The sequence below is a fragment of the Calidris pugnax genome, unplaced genomic scaffold (genome assembly GCF_001431845.1).
Source record: "Calidris pugnax isolate Ruff unplaced genomic scaffold, ASM143184v1 scaffold219, whole genome shotgun sequence".
Classification (NCBI taxonomy): domain Eukaryota; kingdom Metazoa; phylum Chordata; class Aves; order Charadriiformes; family Scolopacidae; genus Calidris; species Calidris pugnax.
In genome coordinates, this window is record NW_015094507.1 from 13174025 (window position 1) to 13195492 (window position 21468).

Here is a 21468-nt window from a genome sequence, read left to right on the forward strand (position 1 = left end):
AAGCCTGGGCTTTTTTTAGGGGGAAGGAGAAGTGAGGGGAAGGGAAGAGGGAAGGCTTGAAATCAGGCTCGAGAGAAGCTGGAGTATATGCAAACACTGTGTTTTGGCATGGCAGTTGAAGTTAGATTTTTTTTGAAGAGTCGTAGATTGTGTTTGAAATCCAAATACTAAATCTGGAGCTGAGTAGGAAGTAACATTTTTCATTTTGCAGGAAGTTGGATTGTTTTCTTATTTCTTCTCTTCCCAAAATGAAGGGGGGAGGAGGGGAGGCGGAAGGTAGCTGCATAAACTGGTACGTTGGAAGCACAATCTGTTTGGATCTCACAAAAAAGCTTCATTTTCATTTTATGTCAAGCATTTTATCCTGATTTTTGGCGGTTTTCTCTTATGAATCCTTATAAGACATTAAAATGAAACATTATGGTATTTTGGAAGAGCCACAGGAGTCTTCAGTTTAAGCTGGTTTGTGGGTTGTTTTTTGTTGGTTTATTTTTCTTTTTTAATTTACACTGACTCATTTGAATGAGTTATTGTTTCCTACTCTGCTTGAAAACATTTAGTCAATTTTAGTTACATAACTTGAGTGCAGGTACTTATAGCTGTTAAAGACGGCCGTGGTAAAGTAAACATTATTTTTCAGAATTACTTTTTCAAGTATATTTTCTCTCAGTTTCTAAGCTAAAGGAGATCCTTTTGGTTGAGCGCTTTTGTTATTTCCTGAAGTGGGTATTTATGTGTTTGTGTGTGCTGTTCTTCCTTCTGAAAGGAAAACAGAGAATGACAGGAGATGGGATATTTCTTAATTTCTGAGTGTGAGATAAGTCATTATGAAAGCATATATATAAGTGGTGCTAGTTCAGAAGGGCTGGTCATTATTCTGAAGCTGAGATGATTCAATCTGGTAAAGGTGAAAAGGGGTTTTGCCTTTCAAATTTGACTCTGGCATAAAACAAAATGCTACCAAAGTATTACAGCAAGAAAGAGACTACTTCATAAAAGACAATCTGGATATGTTGAATTTTTTACATAGTTGCATAGTCCAGCATGGATGGGAGAGGATATAAGGTAGAAGACAAAACACTGATTGTATTTTTAAAGCAGGAAGAAGATGAGTAAATCTGAAATCAGTTCAAGTTGCGGGAAAACTGGGACATGGTATGGTTTTTCCATGTACTCTGCAAGTATGCTACCATCTTAAAAACCAAATCCAGAGAAGAAAGAGGATGCCAATTCAGTGTTCTGATAAACGGCAGTGCAGACATTGTGAAGGGAAATATGTAAACATAGTGTTTACATATATATCACTGTTTTAATTAGCATGGGTAAAGAAACTTCTAATTTGAGAGCTTCCTGTCACTTTCATATGGTGAACTGCTTTTTCCTTTCTTGTTTAATATGTTGTCAAATTGAGAAGGCAGCGCAGTTCTGTTTAATAGTTAATCAATGATTTATTCGAGAAGTTACTTTTAAGTAAAAGGATTTACTTTTCTTTGAAGTTAGAACATCTCTTATTCCTTTGCAGTTTTCCCTTAACATTTCAAGTGTTGTATGACCATCTGTGACTTTTTTTTTCTGTTTTTAATATAGCTCATCCAGTTGATTTTGAGTCACCTTACAGTACCAGACCTGTGTAGACTAGCGCAAACTTGTAAGCTACTATATCAACATTGCTGTGATCCTCTACAGTACATTCATCTCAGTTTACAACCTTACTGGGCAAGGATTAATGACACATCCCTGGAATACCTACAGTCTCGCTGCACTCTCATCCAATGGCTGAATTTATCTTGGACTGGAAACAGGGGAGCCATCTCTGTTTCTGGATTTAGCAGGTCAGTGCTAAATGTACAGAAGCTTTTTGACAAGCTCCGTTTGCAGAGCTGCTGCACAGTAGTTTCACTAAGTATTTGAAACCCTATTAAAAAATAAGAAATACCTGTGACTTACTCTAAAGGATGTGGTTGTTATGATGTGGAAAAAAACCCAACAAGCTAAACCAGTAAGTGATAGTAGATGTAGCAGCAGAAGTCCATTTCAGTATGTAGAGTCTGCATGTGCCAAACTGCCTGTTACTGAAAGGCTCCTTCCAGGGGGAGAAGTGCTTTGCTTTCTCTTGTGCTTCTAAAAATCTACACTAGAACCAAGCTGTCAAAAGTCCGTCTCGAGGAGAAAATGTTGCAGTTGTTCTTTGTACAGATGAGTCATCAGTAGGGCTGTATTAGAATGGCTGCAGTAATAAACTGATTACAGTGCATGCTTACAAGGTATGGGCCCTAAGTAATCACTGGAGTGCAATGTAAATGCAAATATTTTCATAAAAATGATTTAAAACATTAGCCCTGTTGGGAAACGGGGGGTTTGCATGTGCATCTTCCACGGAGCTGAAAATATGACTGTGCTGTAGGTCATTAAAATAGCAAATTTGCAGGGATTCTTCTCTGTATAAGAGCCGTGTTCTCTGCTTTCTTAACATATCATTTCTTGCTTCTTTGCTCGTTTGCATTAGTTAAACAGCATCTATCAGTGCATTTCATTTAAGCAAAAATTGCTGCTTCAACTAAGAGGTAATCAGCAATGGCAGGTGAAGGCAGAACTTCACTGATAAGAAACAGAAATGTTTAATATATCTTAAAAAAATTGCCTTAACTCTCATTTGTTTTCTGAATAAAAAGGTTAAATCAAGTATTCAAACATTTTATTTCCTTTGGTGCCTGGGTGCCTTCCCTGGGGAAATAAAATAATTTGAAGACATACCTCGTCAAGATGAGAATGTTGCTTCCTTTTTTCCAGACCTTCCAGTATAATCCAAGAGCTCTGTGCTCTTTCGTGCTTGTTGGTAGAAAAAGGAGATAGACATCAGCTAGTTATTGAATGGGGTACAAACCCTTCTTCTAAATTTGGATTTCATATTGGATACATTATGCAGAGGATAATTATGCAAGCTTTAATTGAGAATTCAGCTCTGAAGTGCTTGCTTTCTGCTGCTGAGCTATTAAATCTGTCTTTTGAAAACTTAAACTATGTGTATCTTCATGGCAATTTTTTTCATATTATTTTTTTTTCACATTCAGTACTGCTAAGAATTTGTGTAGTCTTGAAATAAGTGAATGTCCAAATTCAGAGAATGATAAACTTTGCAATTCTGGCATTTCTGTCTTCCAGTTAGTTGAAAATGGCTTTATTGGTAATGACTTTTTTTTTCCTGCTTCAGTGCTGAACTAATAGCAGCATTTACTTGTAGTCAGCATTTCTAAAATAATAAATATTCATTGTTGACTATTAGTAATCTGTGAATAAACATGGTCAGTTTATATCCATTATTATGGCTGATATTTATTTATAATGAGGGAAAAGTATTGTTGGACGTTGATACAATTCTGAAGTTATCTCTATTTCTAGGAAAAAGTCTTTCTTGGGAGAGAGACGTGCAGTCTGGGAATAGGAGATGAAGTTCAATCAGATTTTTGAAACAGTTGTAAACGAAATCATTTTCAGGTGTGAGTTCTGCTCAGAATTTTCACTTCTGAATCAAATATTCTCCACTGTAACTAGGTCTGTTTTTCAAAGTTTTCTTTTTCCTAATAGAGAAATAATTTTGCAACTCTTTGTTCTGTAGAACTGTCTTTTGTAGTAGAACTTCCAAACACAAGTTTTCCTTTTGACATTCTTCATCAGCAGATTTGTCAAATTTGCTGGCCTCCAGGAAAGGAAAATTTGGTGCTCCTTTGCTATGGAAGTATCTATTGATACAGGAGACTTATTAGAACAACACTTGCTTTTTGAAAGCATTAATGTAACTTTCATCAAAAAAGTAGCTTCCTGATGAGAAATAATGTTCCTCAAAGGAGAAATCTGTCAAGTAATGCTTTATTTTTACTGCCCTGGCTGTCATTAAGAAACGGTCACCATGTGGCTATTGCAGCATCCAGGACACATAGTCATGAACTCCCACAGTTTTTTTCTTTTGGGCTGTTAGATGTTTCTCATGGAGCATGAGTTTTGGGAGATATTACACAAAATGGACTTGCCCAAGAATGGAGGTACTTTGAATTTTATTTCACACTTAAATTTTCTTTCTAGTTTATTCTTCAGAATATGAGTCTTGCAGAGGAGGTTCTCAGTTGGCTGGAGAGAGTGCGTCAGTTACCCCCTGATGATAAATGTTAATAAAAACTTAATCAGAATTTCAGACTGTAATTGTCCTCTGCAGAAATTAATTACTTAGGTATTTTCTCTGTCTCTATATGTAACGTAGAAGACACGTACCACTACATTTATTAGTGTAAAATCTCTTGCACGAATATTTCTGAATCTGTTTGTTGGTTTTTCTTTATCCTGTTCTCTGTGGCTCCCTCTTTGGTCTTGGTATTTTCTACTTCTTTCTGCAACAGAAATTTTTAAATAAGGCAGAAGGTGTGCCTATTAAGTACCAAGCTGCATCTTTTATTTTTTATTGATGAAAAAATCTTCTTGTAACTTGACGTTGAGTGCAAATGAGCCTAGAGTGCTTATTCCAATACTTCAAGTTTATAAATTTTGTGGTAAGTCGCTGCATGAGCGACCAGGAATGGCTGTTAAGGCAACTACGTGGAAGTGTTGAGAATTCTGCCTAGAAGATATAACAATTTGAAGGACTCCCTTATGCTATTTTTTTAAAAGGCCAGCATATATTTGTCAATTCAAAGACAAAAAACATTATTTGCTAAATAAAATTTGTAAGTAACTTCACAAACACTACAAACTGCTGCAGTGTAGGAACAGCAGAATGCTTAAAACCAAAGTACTCCATCCTCATAGATAACAGCAGTTCACTTTTACAGGGCCTGATTTTTTATTTTGTTTTCTTTATTTTTGTCCGTTTCTCAGCATTTGGTGTCACAGTTGGCACTGTTGAATTCAAAACTTAAGAGTTAGTTTCATTCTTACAACTATATAGTTCAGGTCATGATTTCTGCAAGTTAGGGCGTGTTTAAATGCTACTCCTGCTCGAATTCTATTTTGGCAAACATCTTTCAAAATTGTCTTTATCTGTGGTTTCTTACTACAATCTCAAAAGAAGTAGTTTGTGTGAATTTGTGTTGCTTTAAAAGGTTCCTATAGACATGATTGTAAGAAATAATTGAAAATATATATTTTGTTGCAAAAATGTATTAAAGTAGAATACTTTTTAAAAGAGTAATTTTAAGAAATGTGACTGAAGGCAAATACTGTATTATCATGAGAAGATAGAATGCTTCAGGCATATGAACATCCCGAGGCAAAGCTGAAGGTATTTTAACTTATTGATAACATCTACTCCTTAGGGCTAAAAATTACTATAGTAAAATTTTCATTTCAGCACGTAATGTAGATTAACTAAACTTTATCATTTAGATTGAGCTAAAAGTATACAGAAAAGTGAAAGACAAATGAAAAGAGTATCTGAGCAGTCTCAAGTGTCTGGAATGCCAAGCGACAGGGAATAAACAAGGATTTCACAGGGAGCATTGCATAAGCAGCGCTGCCTTTCTCTTGGTGTCAGAGGTACAGTGAATTTCTCCATGCCAGGGAAATAGCAGCGTAGGAGGAGAAGACCTATATAGGAAAAGTGAGGGAAGTTGACTGGAGGTATGCTAAATGTCGAGGTGCTCTGAGCTTTAAGCAGCTCAAGGACGATGACAGTTTAAAACCCGAGTTCTGCATGCAGATTCCTTTATATCCCTGATAATGCCATTAGATTGTTTAAACTCTTTTGCTTTGAATATCTGAGGTATTAGGATTTTTATTTACTTCGAACATTTCATACTGTGAAAATGCATTAATGGTGTTTTACTTTCAGGTTAGCGATGCAATGTTTGCATCAAGCACATCCAGGAATATTTCTTTAACAATTTTGTTGATGTTAATAGGAGGCTTTAGTTGTTTTAATAGAGGTGTATTTTGACAATGTTTAACTTGGTGAGGGCTTTGCTACAAATCAAGCTAGCAGGAAGGTCAGAGAAATTCCTGAAACACACCTCAAATACTCAGTCACAGAAAATAGGAGTAATGTGTGACTTGACAGAGATTGTCAATTTAAAAATCACACCCGGTTTGGGTTTTTTTTTTTTAATTTCCACGGTTTTCAGTAAAACCTAGGCTTGCTGTAACTGAGATTAATAATGTTTGTTTTGCATGTTTTTACTGAAGTAGTTTGATCTGTGTTGAGAAAAGCACAGGATCAGGTACTTAATATTCTCCTGTTACATTTTAATGTTTAAAATGTTTAAAACATTTTATGCAATGTTTTCAGGTTTGCTGACAAAAAAGTTAAAAAAGCTGGAGTAGAAAATAACTTTATAACAATTAAAATGTCTTAGAGGAAGGGAAGGTGACTCCGTTTTAATAACACAATTATGTTAGTCAGTCTCTCTCATGTGTGCGTACTCGCATGCACCAAGACACCCAGTATGTGTCCAAACCAATTTATCCAGCATGTAGAGTTCCATTCTGTGCCACCTCCATCCTTCATCTCCTAATGTGCGTGTCCTGTGAAACTGCACATAGAAATGTTCCAGGATCCTGGTGAACAGCTAATCTGACTTCCACAAACACGCCGTTCTACCGGCCCCCGCGTCGCCCTTGTTCTTTCTGGTGCTTCTACACCTGTGTGTACCCATTCCTCCTCCAGTCCTATCAGTCTTAGCACTTTATTACAATTAGCTGTTCTACGTGCTGCTGTGGTTGTTTAACAGGCAGTCCTGAAAGGAAAAATGTCATTGTGAGTATAAAAATATCTGGACGTGTCTTTAAGAAATATGTTAAAATGTAATTCTGTAAGACAAATCTCATTTTTTCAAATTAAATAACTAAATTTGTCAAAGTTCCTTTAGGTCCTCAGATCTCTGCTGTAGGGCTGGTGTAGCATGTGATGATCCAGAGTCAATTAGGCACTTGGAATTTTTTAATATTAATTGCACTATCAGTGCAGAGACCATGATCCCAGAAGTTGGTGTCTGCTGATGAACGGAGGTATCAAAGGCCGCCATGCAAATACGCAGTCACCACAGCTTTGGAAACCACCTAGAATAGAAAACAACTCACTGACTGAAGGGGGGAGGAATGTGCCTCAGTTTTTGGGGGGAAAAAAAGGAAAAGTGCATGAAGTTTAAATTTACATAGAACATTAGGGGTTGATTTTATTCAAATATGTAAGCCTTCTGTGTAAAGTAAGTAAACTGTCTCCTTAATTATGAAGACTGAAGGCAAAATGGAAGACTTTAGAACAGTAGGAGCTGCCAGGGATGCAGGAACCTCTGGTATGGTTTTGGATTAAATGCAAGACTGTAACTGGAAGACAGGTTGGGATTATGAAGACCTCTGCCAAGTGTGTGTTAGTAATAATATAGAAATACAGTAAGAAAGAGGAGACCTCAAGTTCCTAGAAGTGAAATGAGGAAGAATGAAATCCAAGTAGTTGGTTTGGGTTCTTTTTTTGGACATTATTCTTGTCTGGTGGCAGGCGCTGGAAAGCAGGAGAGCTGAGTAGCCGCAGGGAGTGTGTAATTGCCTTGAAGCAAACTACAATGTTTATTTTAATGAATTACTGATTCTAGGAGGGTGACACCAAGGAGAGCTGGGCAAATGGGGCAATGCTGGATCTGTCAAGTAATGGAGGTAACATTTCTGATTCAGGTATCAGGTAACACTACAGGGAAAGTGCTAAAAAAAACTATCCAGCCCTATGTTGTTCATAAATGGAAGTTGCTTCCACCCTGCCTCCTTGGACACCAAATTCAGCGGTTTATATGTCAGGGACTACAAAATGGTTACCAGAGATTTTAATTTAAAATACATTTGGTAAAATCAGCGTGATTGAAACCTGTTGGGATAATTGTACTAAAGGAATACAAAACTAGGTAGCTATTCGTGTTTAGGAAGGGTGAGCAGAAGAGAGAACTAGACTGTGATCCCTGCTTGTTATAAAGCTTTCAGTAGCTTTGAATCATGGGTTATCAGGCAAATGGGATTCATTACGCAAATGGTGAAGTGTAGATTTTGGATCCAGTGCAGTTCCATTAGAAACCATTGGAGCAAATGGGATGTGTTCAGTACCCTCATAAGTATATGTCTAAAGGTATTTTGAGGATTTTGTTTGGGAGGTCTTACACAGAGAGTTCTGACATGAAGGGTGCTATCTCTTGTACCTTGATATTTTAATTTTGGATGGTCTTTGTCTGATGGGGTATGGTTATGATACAGGCATGAATTGCAAGATTGGAAGTTTTTAATAGACTAAGTGACCCCATGACCATGATGGGTTTAACATCAGCATGAGTAAATAGCATTCTAACTGCTAATAGATACACTTGAAGTTTCAGAAAGGTTTCACTAGGACTAACTTCCTAACAAGGTTTCTCCGGAGTCTTCTCTTCTCCAGGCTGAACAACGTACATGTTCACATTATTCTAGGTTGTTTAGTCAGTCGCATTTCATAACAAATACGAAGGGATGAAGGGAAGTCACTTCACAAATAGTGTGTATAAAATATTGATAATAAAAGCAAAACTAGAGGGGTGGATGACTGTAGAAAGGAGGAGAGACTGAAAACAGGAACCAGTCAGTCCTCAGTAATTAAAGGCGAGGTATGTCAAGAAATGTTGATTTTGGGAAAGGTGCTTTTTTGGAGGTTGTTTTTTGTCAAATAAGTCACAGCTAGGCATCCAGTGTCTGTTAAGTCTCAAAAGTATGAAGGCAATGCCACAGTTTTTTTGAAAGCATGAGAACCCATGTTCTACCTTGCCATATGGCTTTGGAGACCCACGTGGACAGGTGGTAGTAAAAGCCTCTGTTCTGAGCAGCCTGTTAAGTGCAAACAAAGATTGGGGTGCTCTGATTGTTTGGTGAACTCTGCAGTTCTCCCTGATGTTCTCTGCCCTGTGCTGGTTGGTGACTTCCTCAAATTCCATCTCCTGTTTCTGTTCATGTCTTTACCCTGTCAGCTCTTTTTTGTACCCTGCTGCACATCACTTAGCCCCCTTGCCTTTCTCTTTAATGTCTCCTAAATAACCTTTTCCAAAAAGGCAGCAAAGCCATGAAGCACAATGCTCACTATGCTCCTTGCTGTCGCTGTGTTTGCTCTGCCTATGTGTTTCAAGCATAATGAATTTAAATAAAACATTATGAGGATAATAACTCCTCCAGCTGGTGAGCCTGGAGTTCTTCTCCAGGTCTAGGGGGTTAAATTAGTGTTTCCTTGACCTGGTAATGTTAACTTTTAGTAGTCCTAGAAGGAAAAAAGTGTTGATCTGTACCAACATTTATAACAGCCAAAGCCTGTTAAATTATATGGCAGTTAACCTAACATCCATTATTGTAATGGAGTAATTCATACAATATTTATCCATTAGCAAATTAAAAGCTAGAGGTATAATAAGTGGCGATTGACAAGGTTTTATGGAAAATATCACCATTCAAACAAACCTGATAATTTGTTGGTGAAAGAAGCTGTGTGAATGTATTGTTAAAGCACTCATTAAATAGAGGAATTGGGTAATTGGTAAGCAGCAATGAATCCATATGTCTCTCCTCGGATTTCCAGGGGATTTCTATCCTATGTTTCTCTGTGGCAGTGTTGTGCTCTATTGCTAGCCTAAAATAGCAGTCTGATGTTTAAATATGTGATGTTAATTGTTGTGAGTTGTCATGTAATTTCATCTCTGGCACTCTCATAAGAAGTTTTATCAGTCTAGGTGAATTCACTGTATCACAGTATCACAGATAAGTGCTAGGTGCTTATAAACTCTGATTTTACAAGTTAAAATAAATTTTAAAAAGAGACTGCAGAGTTAGATGAAAATAGTGGAAGAGTAGACTTGAAGGCCTTACTTAGCAGAACTCTGGGGCTTATGTCTCACCTTTCACGTCTCAAACCCTCTTTGTTTCTGTTTGCATAGGCTCATAGAAGTGTTGGATATTAGGGACCTCTGAAGGTCATCTACTCCTAGCTCCCACTTGAAGCATCCCCAGTGCTAGATCAGTCAAGGTTTTAGGTGACCCTTGGAAACCTCCAGGGAGATGCCACCCTGCAGTCTCCCTTCCCCTCCATACATGAGTGACATGGTTTAGTGATGGTTTTTATCAGAATTAGGTTGATGGTTGGACTAGATTATTTTAAAGGTCCCTTTCAACCTAGACAATTCTGTGATTCTATATTGCATAGGATCTGCGCAATCAAACCAAGGCCGTGCAAGATGACAGGAATAAGGAAAAGTGATGATGAATGGCAAGTATGACTTCAGTGAGCGGTGAAAAAAATAAGCAAAAGAGAAGGTTTGAAAACCCGGATCTTGAAAGACAGACTTCAAGTCGTGTGCTACTGTTAGTGTCACTGAGGAATGCCTCCCTGAATGGGTCTGCTTTTAAGACCAGCAGCTATTTCTCCTAAGTTTCAGCAGCAGCAAAGTCCTGGGAAGGCTAGTGCTTGTTAAGTTGTAGCAAGAAGAGTTTTTGTGCAAGCAGAAGAGTCATGTGTCTCTGGTATTTCTATTCTATCAGTTAAACCCCAAAAGTAATCCTAACTTTGTGTTGAAAGTGTCAGAACCTAAGGCTGCTTGCTTTGTGTGAAGGTGTTTGTGGTATAGAGCTGGTAATAGAGCAGATCAGAATATTTATTATGAGAAACTCATTCATGCTCTCTCACAAGTACCTCCGTTATTTTGGGAAGTAGCTAGAGGAATTAATTGCAGCCTTACTTGAACAGCTTTCTTATTGGTTTGGTATCTCCTGGATTTGTACAGATTTGATTCAGAAGTAAGTTCTTCAGAGTGCTTATGATTAATTTACTTTAATCATGTTTCTCTTAGTTAACTGAGGTGACATAAGAGCTGTGGTCTGTAGGGTTCTTATTGCTGGAAGGAACTATTTCTTGATTTTCAGGCTTAAGGTTTTGACAGTATCCAGACTCTCACCTGAAAGTGCGTTTATTTTCCACTTAAAATGTGTTTTTTACAGGTTCTTGAAAGTTTGTGGCTCTGAACTAGTACGTCTTGAGTTGTCTTGTGGCCATTTCCTCAACGAAACGTGCTTGGAGGTCATTACTGAAATGTGTCCAAATCTTCAGGAATTAAATCTGTCATCTTGTGATAAAATACCACCTCAGGCTTTCAACCACATAGCCAAAGTGGGCAGCCTAAAGCGTCTCATTCTCTACCGAACAAAAGTGGAGGTAGGAACAAATCTTTTTAATCTTTGCAATAAATACTTTCAATCCCGGTAATGTTGCATTTTTTTTTTTCATTAATGAAGAAGTGAATTAAAATGTTGCATGCAAACTCAGAAAACTCAAAGGTAGTAACTCAAAGGTAGTTTCAAAAATCATAGGGTTTTTTATTATTATTTTCAAAATAGCTTCTGGATTTAACAAAAACTAAATAAAAAGCCTACATAATAAGCCTAAAATAAAAAACTTAACTTGCATGGAAGATTGGTGACTTTCCACCAGCTGTTTTAAGCAATGTAGTGAAATCACAAATGTGGAAGCTTCTCTTGTGCTGAGGTGTACTCCAGACAGACTGTATTTGGGAATATAATTGGGAAATTGTCCTGTTTAGTAACTTACTGTAATTCTCAATATTCTAGCCTTTAGAATGACTTACTAATTACTAGATCCCCGCTGTTTTTGTATATTAGCAGTAATTGAGATGCAAATTTTAAAAAATACTTTTCATTTACAGTGTAGAAATGATTTCTTCCTACAGTTATTCAACTGCCCAAAACAAGGTTATTGTTTGCTGCAATGTATTTGCCATCTAAGATGGAATGGTTTTACATGTTGCAGTTGTGAAGGCTGTTGTAGTTTACTGCATTGTACAAATGTTGTATCCTAGAGAGTTCAGCAATTCCAATCAGAAGCACTTCCATCCCTTCTCCCTAACCACACTATCGTGTGTTACAACCTGACTACTCTGTTTGACGTGGGACCTCTCGTAGCTGTGCTTCTCTTGTTGCAAAAGCTACTGCTTAGTAGAGCTCCAAAATGGTGTGGGGGGGAATATCTCTGCAGTTATTTTTCTAGCTCTTAGTTCTAGAAACTTTTCTAGCTTTTAGTTCTTAAACATTTTAAGAAGGGTTTGCTTTTGTGTGTTTTTTCTGCTTGTGCTTTTGGTGCACAGAAGTGATGTTATGACACTGGATTGTGTGGGGTGTTACCTGCAGTGGAATAGAAGACCTGAAGCTGGAAGAGTAGGTTCTGTCTAGTAGATGTCTAAGGGGCAAACAAGGAAAAAAAAAAATCTAAAAAAACCTGTCTTGCATCACTACACTTCTCTCCATTAAATGAAGCTCATCTTTCCAGAGTTTTAAGTTCATTATTAAAGATTTCATTCTTAAAGGTTCTTCAATTCTGTATATGCTTGAAATAATCTCTAATGTGCTTTGAGAAACTAATCCAAACATTTTATAAATGTAATTTCTGCTAGCTCAAGACTGCTATTATACTTGTTGGATTTTTGTGCTGGTGGTTTTGGTATTTGCTGTTACACAACTCCTTAATGTTTATTCACTGAGAGTGTATTCACAGCATAATTTAAGCACTTGTGGCATTGATAAATTTAAAGAATACAATGAACAATGAAGGTATTATTGTATACAGTAATTGGTAATGCACATCTTTGGGGTTTGAGTATGAATATTATCTTGATTTAATGCTTATTATGAAGTATTCTATCTGCATAAACAATGCAGCCAAAATTGTATTTTAAAGAAACCAAAGCCACAATTACAGTAGAACTTGACAGTCTCCTTATTCCTGAGTGTAAATTTTAATGTAGGATAACACATTTCATGTTGCATGATACTTGGATTCCGTATAATATGTGAAGAAAAATATTTTTTTTAAGTTTGTGTTACAATTATAATTAAAATGCAAAATGAACTAAATTTAAATCAAATTACAATGGAGAAAGTACTTTGTTTTGCACACACTTTCACACATGTGTTATATTTATAAATATATATCTGATGCCTTTGACCAAGAGTGAATCTGAAACTTTAGCAGTTCTAAGAGAGGACACTGGAAATTTTAGATACCAAGAAGAGATAAGAATCTTTGTGGTGAAAGTAACAACTCTTATTTTCTTGCCAAGAGCAATGAAAGAGTTAATGCTGCCATAAAATCATTCTACAGGATTCAGAAATGACCTGTTGTGGATTGTTATACTCCTGAGAGCTATCGTCTGAGGTTTTTCAGCTTGGACGGAACTTTGTTGGCTCAGGCACAAATCTTAAGGATTAACTTGCAAGAAAGTAGTGGAAAAAATGTGAAAGCCTCTAGCTAGAAAATGTGAGGTGGAGTCTGACAAATAATCCTGTGATACAGGGCCTTGGTGGTGCCTTCTGGTCCCTCGTCAGGCTCATGGGGCTGAACTTGGTCATTTGAGCCCATAATGTGAAAAGTTAGGGGGAAGAATGAAGGCATAAAACGGATTTGCAGACATAAGGGAGGGCATAATTTCACCAAATGAAGCAAAACCAAAATGCAGTAATTGAATTAACTACAGAGACTATTACTTTCATTGAATTAATTCAGTAATTGCCGTGTTGCTGTGTCCTGGTCCCTGCTGTGTCCCTGGCACTGTCAAGTAGCTGTAAGAGAACAAGAAAGTGTCCCTGTATGTCCTGAATTGAATGTCCTGAAAGCTTGCAAATCACACTGTGCTGATTTGTGAGGAGGCAAGTGTTTTGACTTTGTTCTGCACTCAATAATAAAGTTCATTCCATTTTCATTTCCATACACTCTCTTTCTATCTTACCTGATGCTCATACGGTGTTCATATTGTATCTATTTCTAAACCTCCATCATAAAGTTTTGGAAGCAAAAGTTTTACCTCTGTCCAGTTCTTCATCTCAAAATGATCCAATAGCCCATGAGCTTTGTTCTCCTGACGTGTGACCAGTGCCCAGATGAGACACACTGTTTCTGCGTGCCACATTTTTCCTATCAGTAAAATTTGCATAATAGTAACTTCCTCATTTTGTAGCTGTGGCATGAGGATAAATGCACTAGGACACTTGGAGGTTCTTTGATATATATATATATATATATATATATATATATATATGGTACTATATAGGTTACTCTACATAGGGGTGTATATAATTACTTGAAATACTGTCATGTGATAATGTGCTTTTCTAAATTGCAGGAAGTTCTGTTAGTTTCAAAGCTCAGCCTTTTTCCTCTGGAAAAACTGAGAAAAGTATTGCTGGAGAAAGCTTGCTTGAGAGGTGGAAGCATTTCTGTGAACTGAACAATTGCAGACTTTCAGTGGTTATCTCTGTCTGGGACTACATGGGTATCTTGTGCTTCCTAAAGGCCACAAAATCTGTCTTGTAAAGGATGAGGTGACCTCTTCTGTTTGCTTCGTCATGCCATGGCACAAGTTAGCTCAGGGAACTGAAGGACTTCAGCAGAAAACAAATCTGGCCACCATTTAGCTGTAATTTGGCATATGATTCCCTGCCATTTTCAGCTTGTAGCACGAATAACCGAAAGCTTAACACACAGAAAAGTGAAAACAGATGAAACCAAAATAAGGTGAACAAATCGAATAGCTTTGCAGACCTCTAGATCCAATTTAGGTTTCCAGAAACAGTATATATTTCGTTATTGAATGTTTGTGTACTGTCCCAAGATGTGTTCATTCTGTCAAAACTAAAATACCAAGCATATGTATTATTGATCTGTAGAGCTCAAAATCTTAGAAGTAGTCTGAAAATGAATGCTTTCTGGGAGGCCAGCAGTTATGAAAACTTGTCCTGAAAACTAAAGCTAGCCCTGGATAAGTATCTAAAATTCATTTTGTGTTCTTTTTTACACTGGTTAAACCAATGACTTTTGACTTTATAAGCACATGTATCATCTCATCTCTCTAAACCTCTCAAGTTGCCTCCTATAACAAAGTTCTTTCAAAGTAGCACAGCACCAAGTGCCTAACTTCAAAATTACCTTGATGCCTTAAAATACTGTTTGGGGAGGGGAGGCAGGAGACAAAAATCAAAAGATGATCAGAAGCATATTTTACAGTTTCATTACTAGAGAAGGTTTAGATGAGAATTGTATTTCACCATTCCTATACCTTTTGTTTCTACATTATTAACATACTACATTCTTCTTTCTGTGAGAAGAATTACTTTTTGAAGCTATTGTAGGTTGAATGCAGGTTGCTGTTAGATGGAAGGGTACAATACCTTGAAATACACAAAGTAGATTTTTATGCCTTTTTATATGCAATATTGATTTGCCCTGTTGTACCTTTCAAAACAAATGGTTTAATAGAAGTTTACAGAATCCTGGCTTTTCATCTGATGAGTTTTTTGATTGCTGTATTAAAATAGCAAATGCCAACTAATTTCCGACATAGTTCTTTCATAGACTGTGCCAAAAAAAACCCCCACACCCCAAAAGTTGATTTTTGGCTTTCTTCTTGTGCTGTATAATGCCAAAGGGTGGGGGGAAGTATTCTGAATTTACATAGATTTTTAATTACTTTTGACAATCTTAACAAGATTAGCTTTTACATTTGCATGAAGTGTTTGTAATTACAAATATTTATAGCAATAGCGGCACTCAGAATGAAATAAAATTGTGTGCTTTTATCTGGGCTTTCTTCTTGGTTGGTTGGCTTTTTTTACCACAGGTAGTTCTAGGACGGTAAGACTTTTTGGTGCAGTGCCTATGAAGTAGAACTTCACTGGCTTAAGATAAAGACTGTGATGGATTATAATTGTAGTTTGTCAAATAGTTGATGGAAAACACCAACATCAGTGTTTCTGCGGTATTTTTGCTACTAGACACCAAAATTGGAGGGAAGAACTTTGTTGCTGTGTTATTGGCAGGGAGGATAGTTTGGGGTTGTTTTTTTTTTTAATTACTTTTCAAGGAATCTTACTGGAACCTCCTTTTATGTGGTTTTACACATGGAAAACAATTGCCATTCCGAAGATACCTTACTCATATCTAGCAATAGCTGTAGTCTTAAAAAAAATGAATCCAATCATATGTTGTCATCAAGATTCCTTATCTCCACTTCATGCAGAAACACATAGCAGTTGCCATTCACTAAGGTATTTCTGGAAGGCCTAAAGCTGAATTAACATTTAGTTAAGTGTTTCAACTGGAAATGATAAGAAAAAAGAATGCAACTTTCATTGTCCTCTATATAATGCAGCTGTGTGTGTGGGAAGAGTCCAGGATTTTTTTTTTCTACGCCTAACTTTAATTAAAGTCTTGTATAATTCAATTTTTTCTTGGATAAAACGGTTAACTGGAGAATTAGTAACTCTGATTAAAAACATAGCAGGCAAGGGAAACTATATTTAAAGAAGGGAGGAAGCAGTCTTTACTGAGACTTTAAGATTACTTTCAGTATTCACTTCATTGAAAAATTAGAAGAAAAAAATTGCAGTAGAATAAAAGTCTTGTAAAAGATTTGGGCTCTCGAGTTGTTCCATTGAGAGGCTGGAAGAATTCCCAACTTATGTCAGAAACAGTTCTTCTGAGAAAGGGGGGAAAAAACAGCCCATTGTTTGTTCCTAGCATGTAAAGTAACAATTTTAAAAGCTGTTTTTAAGATTTCTCTATAAAAAGAAAGTTTATAAAAAGGTGCAGACAGTTTCTTCCCTATCCCAACCCTAAGGGTTTGGAGTTTTTTCTGAAGCTTTTTCTTTAATCTTCCAGAGGCACACTGTGGTGCACTTATTTTCATGCTTTTTATTATAGTGCACCCATTATGTGACAACCGTATTACACTGCATCATTTGTATTTTTATCATGTATTTTTAAAAACCTTTTGTATTATTTTTTTTTAAATCTTGGACTACTTGACGATGAAACTGCGATGAGTAAATGGTCAAATATTCAAAGTGCATCTTTTACAGGTGAGCCACATCTGCCACAGACAGAAGGGTTTTGTGTTTGAACAGATACTGAGCTCGGGCTATCTGTTTGGATGCTTTCCTCGTCATACATCAGAAGTGACTGGCACTTCCTGCTGGATCATGAATGCAAAAAGACCTGAAAAAAGCCAAGCAAGATTCAGTCTTGCCAAGTATATTACTCTGGCACCAGTATTTGGTTTCTCCACTTGTCCAAACCAGCAGTACTCTTGCAACATCTAAGTGAAAACTTAAGTGTAATGTCTAAGGTCTTTACAAAGACAGGTAGGATACAGTTAGTCCAAGAGTTGAACTATGCACAACACATAAATGTCTTCCAGGCTGGCCTGTATTGTGTAGTTGAGGACTTTGTGTTTGGGCAGACCTCTCAGCTCTCTCATGTGGAGTAAGTTAGGATTTCAAGCAGTAATCCCATGTCTTCTGTTGTCCAAGTCAGGATCAAGTCCATTGATGCCCTTTCTGACAGAAGTTTGTCTGACCTGTTCATAAAGTCTTCAGAGACTCTTCAGGCACCTTGGTTCCCTTTTCTGAGATTTAGGACTAACAACCATGCCTTAAAATATTTCTGTAATCTGCTCTGTAAAGTTGCGTTTAGCAGCAATGTCATATCCTTCTAATCAGTTTGATGTCAGTTTTCTCTCTTAAAGCAATTCCTGTATGGTCTCACCTGTATGTTTTCCTTGCCTGAAAGCAGTTTTCCTGGGAATGGAGTGATAGGGTAGACCACATCATTTGGTCCCTTTGGACTCTTGTCTGAGCCATCTTATAAAAATTTATTATTTCAGTAGTTTTTGTTTTGACTTGGATGGCAGGAGAAATATAGACCACTGAAGCTGTGCCGTACATTATTCCACAAAGAAGTAATTGTTAAGTATTTCTTTTGTTGTTTGCTTTGGCTTTTTTTAGTCATCCACTCTTTCTCAATCTGTATAAAGAGGAGCGGGTACGGAGCCAAACCTTACCTGTGAAACAGGGAAGGCTCAAAAAAATCTCCAATCTATCCATGTCTTGAGTACTAGCCTTGAGAATAGTATTACATGGACAGTCTCTGATTTGATTCTCTCCTTGGCTGAGAATGTGAAATTAGACTCTCTCCAGGTGCAAGCTTGCTGATCCAGAGTTTAGGTGGCCTCTTAGATCCTCTTGCAAAGCACTCTAACATCTGAGGTTTGGCCTGTGTTACGGCTCCAGGGTCGGGTGATTGCCTTGCTCTTCTCCTGTGCTTAAATAGGAGTGCTATCACTCATTTTGTATTGCGAGTCAGAGAGATGAATTGTACAGACAGATGGCTTGGAACAGACAGGTTATTACAATGATAGTCCTTCTATATGGAGTGCATATGGATTCTGTGAGCTGCCATTCTCTCCTGCTATTTTCATGTCCTTTGCCACCTGGGTTCTCAGTTGACTGAGGCACAACCGGGCATGCACAAAGGGTTTTTTCTTCCTTCTTGACATACGCAAACCCCACCTCAGTTACACAAGAACAGACACTGCTTCTGAAAGGAGTCTGATTTGTTGTGTGTGGGCATGTATGTGCACCAGAAGATGAATTAATATAGCTGCTATAATTAATGTTGAGTAAGTAGTTGTTTACTCTTGGGCTTGACTTGCATGATTTGTGATGGTATGACATGGTGTTCTACCAAGCTCTCTTCTATCACCCATATTCCTAGCGCTTTTTTTAAATTGTTTGGATTTTTTAAAAAATTGTTTAAAATAATGCTTCAAGTTTCATAGGTTGTGGGAGGACCTCTGAAAATGTGGACTCGGTGCGCATCAATACAGGAAGGACTGTCTTAAATTAGAGGGGAGCTAAAAAAGGTATTCTGAGAGATGCATCAAAATCCTGTTCAAGGTAACAAAAGTAGCTCATTTATCTCACCAAGATAACTGTGGATGTTAGTCTTCCTACCTATCTCACCCCTCTCTGAAGAAGAGGAACTGTGGAATTATCTTACATCCTGCAAGCTGGCCAGAGTGACTGTTCACTTTTGCACTGTTTGTGTCAGTTAAGGAAAGATATTACTGCTTCCCACCCCTTCAGGCCAGTGTTTAAATTCCAGTGTGAAACCATTACTGAAAACCATGGGCGAATGCGTCAAGGTATTTGGCTTTCCTGTGGAGTCACCTGAATGCCTGCAGAAGCCCTGTTTAGAACTGTGTGTGCAGTCAGAGACTGAGTTATTTAGCTCTGATATTTAAGGTTTGTAGAGAGAGGTTTGGGGATTTCGCTTTTAATTTGTGCACCTGAGTAATTTCTAAAGCTCATGGCTTTCACCGAGTTAAATAGTAAAGACTATATCTCATTCTGTTGGAGTTACTCGTTTGCTCAGGTTTAATGATCCAAATGAAGCATATGCTTTTTAGGTACATTACTTAAAATATATTGGATATTTACGCGCTTATTAGCTTTAAAGTGTTCTTAAGTGTTACATCTCTAATAGTGACTTTTTAATGCCCTTGTGTTTCATTTCCTAGCTACCTTTTTCTTTACAAACATGAATGAAAGTAAAGCAAGCAAGTGGTCAGTGGCTTTTTAGGACCTCTGTGAAGATATGTGCTGTGCTGCATCTTGTTGTCACCAACAAGGAGGGGCTGGTGGGGAATGTGAAGAGCAGCCTTCGCTGAGTGACCCTGAAATGGTAGAGTTCAAGTTCAAGGTTTTCCCTGCGATGCCTTCACAAGGGGATAACAGTTTTCAACAATAAGAGAGTAGATTAAGATTAGATAGTGGGAAGAAATTCTGTACTCTGAGGGTGGTGAGACACTGGGACAGGTTGCCCAGGAAAATTTTGGATGCTCAGTCCCTGGAGGTGTTCAAGACCAGGCTGGATGGGGCTTTGAGCAACCTGGTTTAGTGGAGGTGTCCCTGCACATGGCATGGCATTGGAATTAGATGATCTTTAAGGTCCCTTCCAACCCAAACCATTCTGTAATCATTCTGTTATGTATGTGAGGAAGGCTTACTTGCAGCATCTACTTTTGGGCTACCTTTGGGAAATTAAATTTTAGAAGACCAAGTTGGAAGCTGAGCCTCCATATGTGTCTAATTGCTCCTTGGAGACATCTAAATTAGATGTCTGAAATTATCTTTGTGAGTACCCCACACTGTGCCCCTGTTCCCCTGTTCTGTGTCTGCCAGCCTTTCAGTGCAAGGGACCAGATCTTTCTTCATGGTGGTAGGACAAAACATCATCTTCATGCCAAGTTTCATTAGAATATAAAAAACTGAGGAGGCTAAAGAATGCATTTTACCCTAAACTTTCTGAAAATAAGTAAAATAATTTAAATGTATATACATATAAATTATACTACTCCTATGTAGAGATATTATTGACTAGTGTTCTTGTAGGAGTTCCACTTACTAGTTGTAGATTATTTTGTCCCTTCTATATTGCTTGGGTTTTTTTCATTAGAAACTGTTGTATATCCTGTAGATGTCCACAGACTCCTGTTATTAATACGTTGTGAAACTTATTCCTTGTTCAAGCACATACAGATTACAAAGCCCTAATGAATTGGGGAATGTTTTAAATATGATGCACAGCTATTTGTGAGGGGAATCCCAGACTGCATTCTTCTTTGCACTCTGTGTGTATTTCCAACTACAAAACAAAATATGGCTACAGGCAGTGCAGATGAGTCTTTTCTGTGTCTTAGAAACACAAAAACCCATGAAGTTTCCCTTATTGTGGAACAGAACAGCCGCGTGCTTTACATTTTGTAAGATGCACCTGATGTTCCAGTCCGATTTCAGGCTGAGCGATGTGCATCACTTTCTGAAAAGAACGGCCATGTTAAATGGCAGGAGCATGACTGTAAAATACACATTATATGTGTTTCGATCTGCATGCAAGCGGTGACAGGCGCTCGATGGTTGTCAGCATCCTTGTCAGCACGGAGGCTCCTCTGACATTAACGTCGCCGGCTCGGTCCTGATGGCGCGCGGCTCTATTGGCAGTTCCATCAGGCTGCAGCCCATCAGCCGGTGTCAGAGCCTCTGCTGGTGTGTCACCAGCCCTCTGGGTTTCCGGGCTGGCATTGCCTCTTGTTTGAACTCACCACACTTCTTCAGCAGCTTCCCTGTGGGAAACGAGCGGATAGGTCATGGGTGTGTAGGTATCTTCAGGGCAATGCAGAAGAACCACATCCAAAGTGACTTGCATAAAGGTTTGTAACGATTACCGTCGCTTTAACCCAATCAATGTGTAGAGTGCCCAGGGACTCATTAAGTGGCATTTGTGGTGTCGGTAACAGAGTTTTGAGCTGTATTTCAGGAAATGCAGTGACAGCCTTTAATGTCTAATTGACCTCTTCTCTTTGTTTCACTTTCTGTATTTCCTTCTGATGTGTTCCCTGGTGGCAGCAAACAGCCCTGCTCAGTATTCTGAACTTCTGCTCGGAGCTGCAGCACCTCAGCCTGGGCAGCTGCGTCATGGTGAGTACTTCCACACACAGGGGGGTGTGTGTGTGCACGCTTGCTTTGGAGCTAGACCTAGGCTTATGTTTCACAAAGGCGTGTGAAATGCTAGGTTGGCACTATGCTATCCTC

At 38.0% G+C, this 21468-nt stretch overlaps 1 protein-coding gene across 6 annotated transcripts in view; it reads left to right on the forward strand.

Moving 5' to 3' along the window:
- Positions 1–21468, forward strand: part of FBXL4 (F-box and leucine-rich repeat protein 4) — a 51095-nt gene that overhangs the window by 21292 nt on the left and 8335 nt on the right. For all 6 annotated transcript variants that reach the window (XM_014964739.1, XM_014964738.1, XM_014964741.1 and 3 more), the window contains 3 exons: positions 1588–1832; positions 10972–11185; positions 21283–21354. In XM_014964739.1, coding sequence (XP_014820225.1) covers positions 1588–1832; positions 10972–11185; positions 21283–21354 — 531 coding nt within the window. The remainder of the gene's footprint in view (positions 1–1587; positions 1833–10971; positions 11186–21282; positions 21355–21468) is intronic.